The 12,313-nt window shown below is 34.9% G+C and overlaps 2 protein-coding genes across 2 annotated transcripts in view; one reads left to right on the top strand and one right to left on the bottom strand.

Moving 5' to 3' along the window:
• The window catches only part of LOC140956669 (mitogen-activated protein kinase 9-like), a 13,238-nt gene extending 6,016 nt beyond the window's left edge, over positions 1-7,222 (top strand). The window contains exons 2-11 of the mRNA XM_073413515.1: positions 1,576-1,984; positions 2,089-2,216; positions 2,306-2,365; positions 2,492-2,641; positions 2,792-2,947; positions 3,020-3,157; positions 3,251-3,327; positions 4,841-4,942; positions 6,077-6,317; positions 6,744-7,222. Of these exons, the coding sequence (XP_073269616.1) occupies positions 1,576-1,984; positions 2,089-2,216; positions 2,306-2,365; positions 2,492-2,641; positions 2,792-2,947; positions 3,020-3,157; positions 3,251-3,327; positions 4,841-4,942; positions 6,077-6,317; positions 6,744-6,815 (1,533 nt within the window). The 3' untranslated portion in view covers positions 6,816-7,222. The remainder of the gene's footprint in view (positions 1-1,575; positions 1,985-2,088; positions 2,217-2,305; positions 2,366-2,491; positions 2,642-2,791; positions 2,948-3,019; positions 3,158-3,250; positions 3,328-4,840; positions 4,943-6,076; positions 6,318-6,743) is intronic.
• Positions 7,223-9,786: 2,564 nt separating this feature from the next.
• LOC140957151 (WUSCHEL-related homeobox 1-like) lies at positions 9,787-11,871 on the bottom strand. Its single transcript, XM_073414283.1, has 4 exons — positions 11,685-11,871; positions 11,259-11,585; positions 10,882-10,934; positions 9,787-10,182 (listed from the first exon to the last, which is right to left on the bottom strand). The coding sequence occupies exons 1-4, from the start codon at positions 11,869-11,871 to the stop codon at positions 9,787-9,789; spliced, it is 963 nt and encodes a 320-aa protein (XP_073270384.1).
• Between the last annotated feature and the right edge of the window lie 442 nt (positions 11,872-12,313).

Genomic DNA, 12,313 nt, shown 5'->3' with positions numbered 1-12,313 from the left:
AATCTTTTGGACGAAATTTCCGTCTAGTCCTTGTAGTTTTAATTGAATGGCATCCAGCCCTCCAGTTCTTTGATCAGAAACAAAAAGGCCCAAATTCGAAAAAAATACAACAAAATTGCACGAAAATAAACAAGGGGAAACATGGAGTCGTAATCCACCCCCTTGGTTACAGACTCGAAAATACGAAATACAATTTCACCAAAAACTAAGGCCATAAACTGTTCAAAAATTAAATAAATCACTCCATTCAAACCACAATCACATAAATCTAACACCGCTTTAAACTAAAACATGCATAAATAATTAATTAATTCAAAATACGCAAAACAATATCAAAACCCGTGGCTCTGATACCATATGTTAGCCAAGATCGAGAAAATCGGATCACAAAAATTAATTTCTTGTGATTTCAATCATCTCTTCTTTCACAGGATCGATTGTTCTACGTATTTAACACGAATTAATTAATTACAACACACAGGAAATTAGAGATTACCCTTGAAGCGTGTTTACGATCTTCCTCTGCACTGGATCTACGCTTCAAACCTCCAAGTCTTCTCCGGTGTTCTCTCAAACTCTAAACGTAGGATTGTGTGTGGTCACTTGTTACAATATCACATATATATATAATATATTTGTGATATCTTGTAACGTAAAAGATAATGATGATATCTTTTAAAATATAAATTTAAATGGACATAATATATTATATCATATCTAGAAGATTTGATATCTCAATCTTCCATGAAATATAATAGTCCAGATAAATTTATCCCACATATACCATAAATTATAACTCATATAATTTATCCGAGTTTATATTAGAGCCACCAAAGGGACCTGGTCGGATTCAATTAAATTAAGCTCCAATAAATTAATTTGATCCAATCAACTCATGATTAATCAAAATAATTTATTAATCTTATTCTACTCCACTAAAAGAATAAGATTGCACTCTCAAATTAATTGATATTACTGAAGCACAAAATCAATAATAATATCCTCTGATTTATCGACCCAACAATGTTGGCGGGGGTGCACCCAAGAATTGAACTAGGGTATAAGGGAAGGCAAGAATGCTGATTTTTAAATAGTTTGGGATCATACTTGCATTTTTAGAAAAAGACTAAATATAAATTTTTTTGTTTGCTGTAGCCTGCCACCCTTTTTCCCGGCTGTCTGTTCTGATCATATATGAAAATTTGAAGTTCTTTTCTTGAAATTACAAGAAAGTTAGGATAAAGGAAATTTTCATATCAGTGTCCTGTTATTCATTGATGTACCCAGTAAAAATTGAACTTGCATCAACCACAGTTCCTGTCACACTCTATGAAGCTTGGTGTACTATCATTCATAACTTTGATTTTTTTTCATGTTAGTTTTTCTGTGATGGATCGGAATAGATCTTGAATTTTCGGGATACGGACCTAGATGTTTTAATCATAATTTCATGTTTTTTTTTTCATTTTTCAAAGTTTCATTGGTAAAAGTAGTTATAAGCTAAAAGTAAGCGTGCATTTCAGCTTCTGATTGTCATCTTTATTGTGCTCTTGTTTTTATCTTTATTTTTGGCAGAGTTCACTGGAAAAAGATTTCTTCACAGAGTATGGTGAGGCAAGTAGATATCAAGTTCAAGAAGTTATAGGCAAAGGTAGTTATGGTGTTGTAGCTTCTGCTATCGACACCCATACTGGAGAAAAAGTTGCGATTAAAAAGATAAATGATGTATTTGAGCACGTTTCTGATGCTACTCGAATCCTCAGAGAAATCAAGCTCCTTCGGCTGCTTCATCATCCGGATATTGTTGAAATAAAGCATATAATGCTCCCCCCCTCTCGGAGAGAATTTCAAGATATTTATGTTGTTTTTGAACTAATGGAATCTGACCTTCACCAAGTAATTAAGGCAAATGATGATTTAACTCCAGAGCATTATCAATTTTTCCTATACCAACTCCTACGTGGCTTAAAGTATACCCACACAGGTTGATAGCTTCTAAACTTACTCATAAAGCTCCCTTTTCTCTAATTTCGACAGCCATGTAAGGAACTTCCTTCCATGTAATTGATATGTATTTTTTTTGTACAGCAAATGTGTTTCACCGAGATCTAAAGCCTAAGAATATACTTGCAAACGCTGACTGCAAGTTGAAGATTTGTGATTTTGGTCTAGCCCGTGTCTCATTTAATGATGCCCCATCAGCTATATTCTGGACTGTAAGTTTGATTCTGATGAAAATATCTCATCATATTAATCGAGATATAGTGCTTCCTATCCTAACCTTGTTATTTTTGTTTTCTCGAAGGACTATGTTGCAACTCGGTGGTATAGAGCACCTGAGCTATGTGGTTCCTTTTTTTCCAAAGTAAGCAGATATTTTTGCTCATGTCCCAATGAATATATTTTCCTTCATAATTGACAGGTTATTTGTGTTGGTAACATGAATTTGTGCTCACAACCTTCAATGATCGTGTAACTTTCTTGTTTGCAGTACACACCAGCTATTGATATTTGGAGTATTGGATGCATATTTGCTGAGATGCTTTCTGGAAAGCCATTGTTCCCTGGAAAAAATGTGGTCCACCAATTAGATTTGATAACAGATTTGCTTGGCACTCCTCCTCCTGAATCTATTTCAAGGGTTAGATATTTGGTTATGTAATAAGTTGTTTTCTTTTCTTTATTTTATAATCCATATTTTCTGAAAATATCATTGTTTGTTAAACTATTTGGTGTTTGCCATTGTGGAATTATTTCTGTAATATAGTTTTCGTTGTAATTAAAATGGCAGATCAGAAATGAAAAGGCAAGGAGATATCTCAATAATATGCGAAAGAAACAGCCTGTACCATTTGAGCAGAAATATCCCAATGTTGATCCTTTAGCCCTGCGCTTACTGGAACGGCTCATTGCTTTTGATCCTAAAGATAGACCAAGTGCGGAAGAAGTAATTTCAATGGCCTCCTCTTGGTTTTCGTATCCAAGTCTTTACTGTACCTCATAACCTTTACGTTTGTAGGCATTGGCTGATCCTTATTTTCGTGGGTTGGCAAATGTTGACCGTGAGCCATCAACTCAACCCATATCAAAGCTCGAGTTTGAGTTTGAAAGGAGAAAGTTAACAAAAGATGATGTTAGAGAGTTAATTTATCGAGAGGTAGGCCTTCCAACAGAGTACAAGCTTTCTGATTACATTATTTGTACATATAAACTCGTACTAATCTTGAGTACTTTTATCTTAAGCAAACAGATTCTAGAGTATCACCCTCAGATGCTTCAGGAATATCTACGTGGTGGAGATCAGACTAGTGGCTTTATGTACCCAAGGTTTGGCCAGTCATGGATTTCGAATGATTTCTTTTTTGGCTAGAAGTTTTCTATAAAGTATATTAAATGTGTATTACCTAAGGTTTGGCATATGATTTCTAATGCCTCCCTGACATCTGTCAAGCAGATGCAACACAATGCCATAGTTGCCTTTGCATTAATAGATGGAAAAGGTGCCGAGGGTAAATTAGTCACAGACCCTCCGTGGTTTAGCTTATAGTCACCATTGCTTCCCCAGGAACCTGTCTCTATAATGAAATCTGGAACAAATTTACTCCCCAAGAATTTGTCTTTATGAGTAAATCTTCACAAATGTGCTGTTATGTTAATGTTTGGCAAAAAATAAATAAATACTAAAATTATTGAAAACATCTTTCTTACAAAAGGACAGTTTTACCTCAAGCTTGCATACCTGTTGAAATATCTGTCAATGCATTTCCCCTCAAATGTAACACAATTTAGAAATTTTGTTCTTTCTTCCTCTTTTGACTAGTTCTCCATCTTAGTTTTTTTCTCTCTCTGTTTATTTACTCTACTTAGAAGAGCTTGCACAGGTGAGAGTCATCAACTATCAACTATTTTTTTTAGTAAAGATGCATGCTCAGTAAGTGGTGTTTGGGGCTTCTTTTTCTCATTTGGGATATTGTTCCTTTCATACTTTATTCGGGTCGGTTGAACTTATTTTTATACGATCGAGTGGCCCGACTGTTGTCGTACTTTCTGGATATCTCATTTGTCGGACTAGCAGCGAATATTTCTCATTTCTGTGTTCTGCTCCGCTAACATCGGAAAGCTTGATGAAATCATGAATAAATTGAGTTGACCCTGGGAGGTGCTCAATGGGGTTTCAATTGCCAAATTTTTTAACATTTGTATTATAGAATATGGCAATTTGTGACATTTAATCCCCTTGTGAATATGTGATGCAATTTTTACATTGCTTTCTATTTCCCGTTAAAAGGAGATGAGAGTCAATTATAGTTTGTCTATTGGTGAATTTGGAATATCACTAAAGATTTTGCTTATACTAAACGAGCTCCAGGGATAACACAGCATTGGGCTAAATGATAAGCACGCCTCCAGCTCGTTGTCCGCTTCCATTAATTGCTCATTCTTGCCAACTAGGCATGTACTCTATATCTGTAAGGTCATGATTTGGGAAGGTAGTCTATCCTATCTCTGCACGCTTTTGTGTGTGGTTAGATGGAGACACACCTCTGGAGGTCCACCGGGAACTTTCCTGGTTTGTTATCATCGTAGTGGTTGAATGTAATTATATAATATCTAATAAAACAACTAAACAAGTTTACTTGATATATTTGTATCAGATAAACGAAAACCCCCTCTTTCTAACCTTTTTCTGTTCGCAGAATGGGTTACGGATAGTTTGCTTGTAAGATTGGGGCATGAACCGTTTTCTTTTGATTGGTATTCTGGAAACTGAGTGTGGTGTCTCGCATATTTGTACAATGAGATTCTTGATGAGGTTCATTTTCTGTTTAATATTCCTCAGTGGTATTGATCGGTTCAAGAGGCAGTTTGCCCATCTTGAGGAACATTTTGGAAAAGGTGAAAAAGGCTCTCCTCTCCTACGACAACATGCTTCATTACCGAGGTATGTAGGTTATTGGTAATTAAATACAAATACCGTCCTTACAGGTGATACATGTCTTATAAAACCTATTGAACATTTTAGTTTCTTTCATGCTCCCATCCATTCCGGTAAAAAAAGATGCTAGTAGCTTTCTATTTATATGCAGTTAAATAATTGGTTATTTGGCAGTTAACATGATATAATATGGTGGTCAAATGTAATATAAATATAGTCCTGTAAATTCGACTCACTATAGAATCTTTAATAGTTCCATTTGTTAGCAAAGATGATGGTTTTGCCTATAAACTATGTATTTACAAGTTTTGATAATGAATGATAAATTCTAATATGTTGCTCTCGTTACTTATTTCTGTTTTTATTGAAATGTAACTTTATTTTTAAAATGGCGGGAATAGGTTTAGTGGTTGTGCCAAGTACATGCAGTCATCATTTTTCAAAGTCAAAATATCGACTCGACGTACCAAACTACATGTCACACATAATTTTTATGATATATAATAATTTTTATGATATATTTTTTGTTGTTAGTGCCCTGTCTCAAACTAAATGTCACACATCATTTTTATGATATATTTTTGTTGTGAGTGCCCCCGTCTCAAGAAGGTTTTTTTTATTAAACATGGTTACAATGATGGTGAAAATTTGTGGTAGTTCCGAGATTTTAATGTTATAGAAACTAGTAAATATTTGATGTTGAGTATCTTACAGTGACCCATCACGTCAAAGGTGTGGAAAAAACCTTGGCCAAAAATATCGAGGAAGATATTTTCTTTTGACTTGTTTTTTCTTACATGCAAAAAATATGATGACTAACAGTTTTATAGAAGATGTTTCTAATTGTGTGCTACCTTTTACCCCCTCCCTTTTTTCAGGAAATTCAACTATAGTTCCGTATATTTTCAAGTTGATGCATAATGTTAACAAATATGCTATGAAACTAGTTTTGATTGATTCGTCCTTTTTACTTTCACCATCCTCGGTCAAATTCCGTTATGAAATGGACCATTACAATGACAATGGTCAAACCATTGATTTTGCCATTTAACACAATTTGATTGGCATTTTTTTCTTGTTTGTCATGCTATATGTCTACTTGTATCTAACATGCTTATGGATTTTTGACCATGTCTTCAGAGAGCGTGTCCCTGCACCCAAAGATGACGCTGTTGAAGTTAACAATTTTGAAAAGAGAACCTCTGCTTCTGTGGATACAACACTTCACAGTCCTCCAAGGGAAGATGAAGGACCAGTAAATGTAAATGGAGTTGCTCAAAATGGCCAGAACAAAGCAAATTACAGTGCTCGAAGCCTGTTAAAGAGTGCTAGTATCAGTGCATCCAAATGTATAGGGTCTAGGGACAAAAGAGAGACAGAGGTAATTTTCAAGCTCTCATCTACCCTATTATTTCCATTATGATTAATTAATTAGAATGAAAGAGGCGTACATGAAGCATTTCATAGAGGATTTCTTTTGTTGGTCGGAAGCATTAACAAATTTCGTAGCTCAGCAGGATATTGAAATGGGAACCTCTTTTCCCCGAGTTCTTGATGAATTGAGGCATTTCAATAATGGTTTCCATGTTTCTTTTTCCTGCTACAAGATAAAATAACTCGAGGAAATGCTTAAGTTTCTTTGATGGGGCTGTACTGGCCTTCTAAGAGAACATTGGCATGTGAAAATAAATCGATATGCATGGCATCAGAATCCACAAATTTAAACAAAATGTTGCATGTAGATTACACATGTTGTTGCTTTCGATGGATTATATGTTTGCGTTAGCAGCCTTTTTATTTTTGATAGGGAGAGCCGATTACAGAGCAAAGCGAAGAGATTGATGGGTTGTCCGAGAAAGTTGCTGCTCTCCATGCTTGATATCTATGGTCGTATTCTACCTTCTGAAAGATGGTTGTGCATCGCCGTTGGTTGTTTTTCCGGCCCGATACATGGATCTACAAGATTCTGACATTAGCCCTTGAAAATACTTGCTTTGTTTAAGGTGGATACTAACATCAGGGTGAGTGTTGTTGCAACAATGGGTGCTGAAAATTTGTAGTTTAGGCAGGAGAACATACATATACAAAATTAAATATTTGGATACAATGATTTGAGAAGAAGATACTGTGCCGCTTAAGATCATCTGAGTAAAGGTTATAGAATTAATTTAATTCTGGGATTTTGGTGATGAGATTGCTTGCATACAAGCTTGTAATATCTATTTCCTTACTCTTGACGTTTGTTGTTTATTATGAATACATTAATGTTCTGAGGTGACATAGAACTTGTAACGTTTATCATTCATGTGATGCTAAATATTGCAAGAATTCGTAATTTTTTTTTATTTTGTTAAATTCATGATCGTCTCAGTTATAAAAGACGTATAAAATAAAATATAAATAAATTATTTTAATAAAACAAAAGTGGTTTACACCTGTCTTACCAAATCTCGATCGATCTCAGATTCAAATTCTACCTTGGTTCACAAGTTTGACATGAGATTTTATGTTCAAGACTCAGACTTTACCTTGATCTATAAATTCGAAACGCGATTCAATACCAAAATTCTTGAGATGAGATTCTATGTTCAAGATTCAGACTCTACCTTGGTCCAAATTAGATTTCGGGTTCAATACTAAACTTTACCCAACTCAGGAAATATCTGAGGTTCATGATCGTCTCAATCATAGAAGATATAAGAGATAAAATTAAATATAGAATAATATTTATAAATTGAGTAGGTTGTATTAACTTAGATGATTTGTGTATGTAAGTTGAAATGAGATTTCGAACTCAAGACTCCTGCTTTGTTGGTTGGAAAAAATTCCTAGTGTGTACTTTGGACTTCTCCCACGTATCATCGTCTTTACTTAAATTCATGACTGTATGATAAATTACTTTAATTCAATTGATATTGACATGCACTAAAATAATGAATTCACCTCTCGATCTTGATTCTTGAAAGGCTACCAATCTGCTACTCTTCCTACCCTTTGAACTCGATCTTCAATTTATATGTCATTCTCCTTCTCCTATCGTCTATGCAAATCCCATTAATCAAGCAATTTCAGCTGATGCATCAGAAACGGCACAACCGAAGAACAAGAACATTTTCGAGATTGCCATCGAGGGGTTTTAGCCTCCATTTAGCGTTTCTTTGTGATCCCATCTTGGTAAGAAGAAAAGCCCGATTATTCCAAGATTTTGCTCATTCACTTAGTGTTTCGGCTGCTCGTTTCTCGTCTCCAGTAAGACTACAATGAAATAGTTGGAGGTTGGAAGTCTAAGCTTGTGAGGAGCTCTTCTGGGGAGCCAGAAGTGGGAGCTCTTCATTGCCAAGAAAAAAGTGAAATATTTATTCAAAATGCTTAATTAATCTCATTACCAAAAAAAAGGGCGAATTTTTTTTCAGCTACTCTATTTCCTTTGACAGTCTCCTTACTTGTGTGCAATAAAAATAACAGAAATTGTGAACAATTCTGTCTGAAATAAACACTTTTTTATGCGTTTCAAAATGCCTTGACAATTGGATAACTTATATGCTAGTGCTACATTGGATTTGAGATTGCGAAATGTATGCAATATAAACGTCCATTAACTTGCAAGTGATAGTAGCTGTGGCAACACTTCAAACACCGGCTTACGCGCATCAGAACATGAATCGCTGCTCGAATAGCAGTACATCTGTCCAACATCTCCGTTCATCGCCTCTACCCTTACCGTACGTTGTTTTCATTCTAAACTCTTTTGAGAGGATGCTAGGACTTGAAGTAAGTTGTGTTGTGGTTCATCCAGTAATTTCTCTAACCCGAAAATGATTTGGAATCCCTGAATTCAAGAAATTACAAGAACTGGAATCCCTTGTTCTTCCCTTTTGGAAACTGCTAACAAAATAATTGTGTGCCATCCAATAAAGATTCATCAGACAAAGGTGCTGGAAATGACAATTACCTTTTTTCAATGCTAACTTTGCCAATTATACTGCATCAGCAATGTTTTACACGGACAGGTGATGGAGAGTCGTCATCAGAATCAGACACAGATATCATGGATACAATTTTTTTTCGAACATGATATGTCATGAAAGGACATCGGTTTCTGATGTTTAAAATCTCATAATAAATATTTAAAATTTTGAACTTACCAGTTACTTTATTGTATTATCTAGTTTACTAACTAGTTAATTATATATTTAGGAAAACCAAGAAAGATTGGTATTAATAAATTAACAATACACCAACTATTTTAAAATGGATTATTAGAATATTTCACCAGCTTTACTATTATTAGGATAAACAATTAAACGTAATAATATTAAATAAATTTGATATTTAAAATTTAATTGTCAGTCAAATTCCGATATCAGATTCTCATTGGGATACCCAACCCATTGTCTGAGAAATATTTAAAAAACTTGTGACAAATCTTGTTAAATAAAAGGTCTGCGATTGCTTCTGTAAAAAACACTACACCCTGCGGCCCCCTCACTTTTCATTAATTCAACCAAACATGGTCCTAATTCATTTCAATGCCATCCTTTTCCATTCCCATGCATGTCCTGATTTTAAAGTAAAATTTAACGAATGAGAATTCACCCATTTTTTGTTTTTATTTTTTTACTAAGTTGATCATTTTACTTTTCATTTTCAAATAATTTGATTCGTTTTTTTATTATCTTTAGAAAAATCTCTTATAAAAGCTACGATCCAATTATTCGATTAATTTGTTCTTCCCAAAAAAAAACTTAGAGTATTTCTAGATTCATAAACACAAGAATTAATTAATTTGACAGATATACTATATAACATGAGAAAAAAAACATGCACTCTTTTTTTAAATATATATAAATTCAATTCTTTAAAGGAAGAAATTCAAAAAATTGAAAAGTAGTAGCAGCAGCAGCAGCCGCCGCCGCAGCAGCAGCATCAATCGTTGCACCAGATAACTCATCTTCAATATCCTTCTTACCATCATCTCCAAGAGGGAACAACTGAAGGGTCCGCGACTCCCCGTCACCAACGCCGGCGGCGGCCGGGTGGGGAGGATCTCGGCAGTCAGCGGCGAGGGCGGCTGCATCAGTTAGTGTGGGAGGTGAAGAAGACAAATACATAATATTCCACGTGGCATTCCTCTGAAGAAGGGTCCTCCTGTTCTGTAATTCTGCGTCATCACTATCGAACTGTAACCATCCATCTGTTTTACATTCTGTCTCTGTCACTTTTGCTGACCCTTGTCTTGAAGTTTTCTGATAATTAATTAATTGCATTAAGTCAATATATTACATATTTGTTCGAAATAGAATCAAAGAAATATATACAATTAGTAAATATTAAATAAAGATTACTTTGATGGGTAATTATTTTATTTAAATCAGTGACCCAATGCCTATTAAAATATATGTTCAGGAGCTTCAAGAAGTCAAAATGTTATCTTTATTTTATATGCCTTCAATCTAATTAATATATATGCAATCCCAAGTTTTCATGCATAGGGTGAAAAGTGTCTTCTGCGCGTATACATACATACATACATTGCATACATATGTATATGAATGTTACTCATTTCAAATTTCGAATGAAATGAATGAGCACGACACCCAAAAACCCTAGCCATGTTTCGAAACAATAGCACAGAAGCCCCGACAGAAAGGAAGGTATGCATGCAGCCTTTGACGCTTCTTTTTAATCCCAAATGAATGAATAAAGAAAAGACATTGTTTTCTTTTCAAATTTTAGAATGTTAATCATTAATTATTAACAGAAACCTAATACACTCGAAAAAAGTTACATGTAATATTCAATCATGTGCTTAATTATTATGATCTGATTAGTGGAAATATTATTGTTATTTGTGTGGGATAGGCGCTTTTTCAGAAATATGAGTTACAAAAAAGGGAACATGAAGGAAGACAAAGGGTAAAAAAGCAGGCAGCAGAAACACAGACCTCTGTATTTGTACTAGATTTTGTAGGAGATGGCCAGTTTTTGGTCTCTTCACCTGCCCAAAAATATTTCAACTTTATACTACAAGCTGTCGAGAACCTCTTGGAAATGGAAACAATGATCCAAGAACTGCACTCTGAATTTTTTTAAAAAAAATCACATCTCCTAATAATATATGCGATTATATATATATTCAAGAAACTAGTTTTGTTTTTCATAAATGATCATAGACAAGCACTTTAAGCTTAATTCATCTCGTAATGAAAGTTAAATTTTGTTATATTTTAACTTATTGAGTAACGTGAAAGCCCATAAATAAATGGCAACCAACTTATGGAAACTGAGTTGCGGGCTACGTGTTTTCTTTGAAGAAGTTTACCTTCCGGTTCTTTCTTCTCGCTGTTTTGATTTTCCATGTTGGTATGGGGTTGTTTACCAGCGGGAGATTCGAGCTGGCGGCGCCGTTTTTGCCTTTCTCTAGCTTTGTGGTTTTGAAACCAATAGAACACGTTCTTCCCCTCAATCTTGCCGTATCGACGGAGCTGCGCGGTGATGTGTTGGATTTGTTCGGCTGAAGGGGTTCGAGTGCCCCTTCTGTATAGCTCTTCGAGGGTTCGAAGTTGCTCCTGAGTCGGATTCCATCTCGAACTCACCACAACTTGCTGTGTGCTAGTTAAATCTCTCTTATTTTGCTCCGTAGAAATCGCTGCTTAAAACAAGAAACAAACAAAAAAAGGTACTTAATATAAACATGTGACCTATGTATTCCAAAAAACTGGAGAAAGAATGAGAACTAACGACTTGCCGAGATGGTGATTTAGGGAAAGAAAGTCAGCTCCATGGACGAGGTTTAAGCAAGGAGAGTTAGCGGCCGCAGCAGCAGTGGAAGCATCGGCAGCTGGTCTCGGCATAAGGGTTCGGAGCTTCCGGCCACTGAACGGATCTTGGAGGGCGGTGAAGTCTCCCCCGTCATTATATCCCATCATCCACATCTCCTCTTATAATTAATGAACAAGTTAGTTATGGAAATTAAAACCAAGAATTAAAATTCTTTCCTTTCAGTACCACTAGATTTCAATGATCAAGTCGCGGTGCAAAATTAATAACAATTAATTATATATCATATATGGATGATCAAAACTCAAGAAAACTAGTGGGAAATATATTATTATAATATCAAAAAGTAGGGTTCCATATGGAGAAGCTGTAGGTAAGTAGACAAAAAAAATTTATATATATAGAGAGAAAGAGATTGAACAAGAAACCCAGAAAGAGAAAGGGAAACAAAGGAGGAGTAGGGGTGTTTTTTGGTTTAAATTGAAGTTGACTAAGCTAAGGCTGAGAGAGAGGGGGCAGTGGCAGTCACAAATAACATGCAATATTATTTATTATATATAAAAAATAAATATCTTCTATTTTATATAACAAAAAGAA

The sequence above is a fragment of the Primulina huaijiensis genome, chromosome 14, assembly GCF_012295235.1.
Source record: "Primulina huaijiensis isolate GDHJ02 chromosome 14, ASM1229523v2, whole genome shotgun sequence".
Classification (NCBI taxonomy): domain Eukaryota; kingdom Viridiplantae; phylum Streptophyta; class Magnoliopsida; order Lamiales; family Gesneriaceae; genus Primulina; species Primulina huaijiensis.
Note: the sequence above shows the minus strand (reverse complement) of the source record. Positions and strands in the feature narration are given on the sequence as shown.

Excerpts from the sequence above, each read along its gene's own strand:
- LOC140957151 (XM_073414283.1), bottom strand. The coding sequence starts at position 11,871 with ATGTGGATGATGGGATATAATGACGGGGGAGACTTCACCGCCCTCCAA. Across the intron at positions 10,935-11,258 it reads CGAGAAGAAAGAACCGGAAG|GTGAAGAGACCAAAAACTGG; the intron begins GTAAACTTCTTC and ends ATTTTTGGGCAG. Across the intron at positions 10,183-10,881 it reads AATCTAGTACAAATACAGAG|AAAACTTCAAGACAAGGGTC; the intron begins GTCTGTGTTTCT and ends ATTAATTATCAG.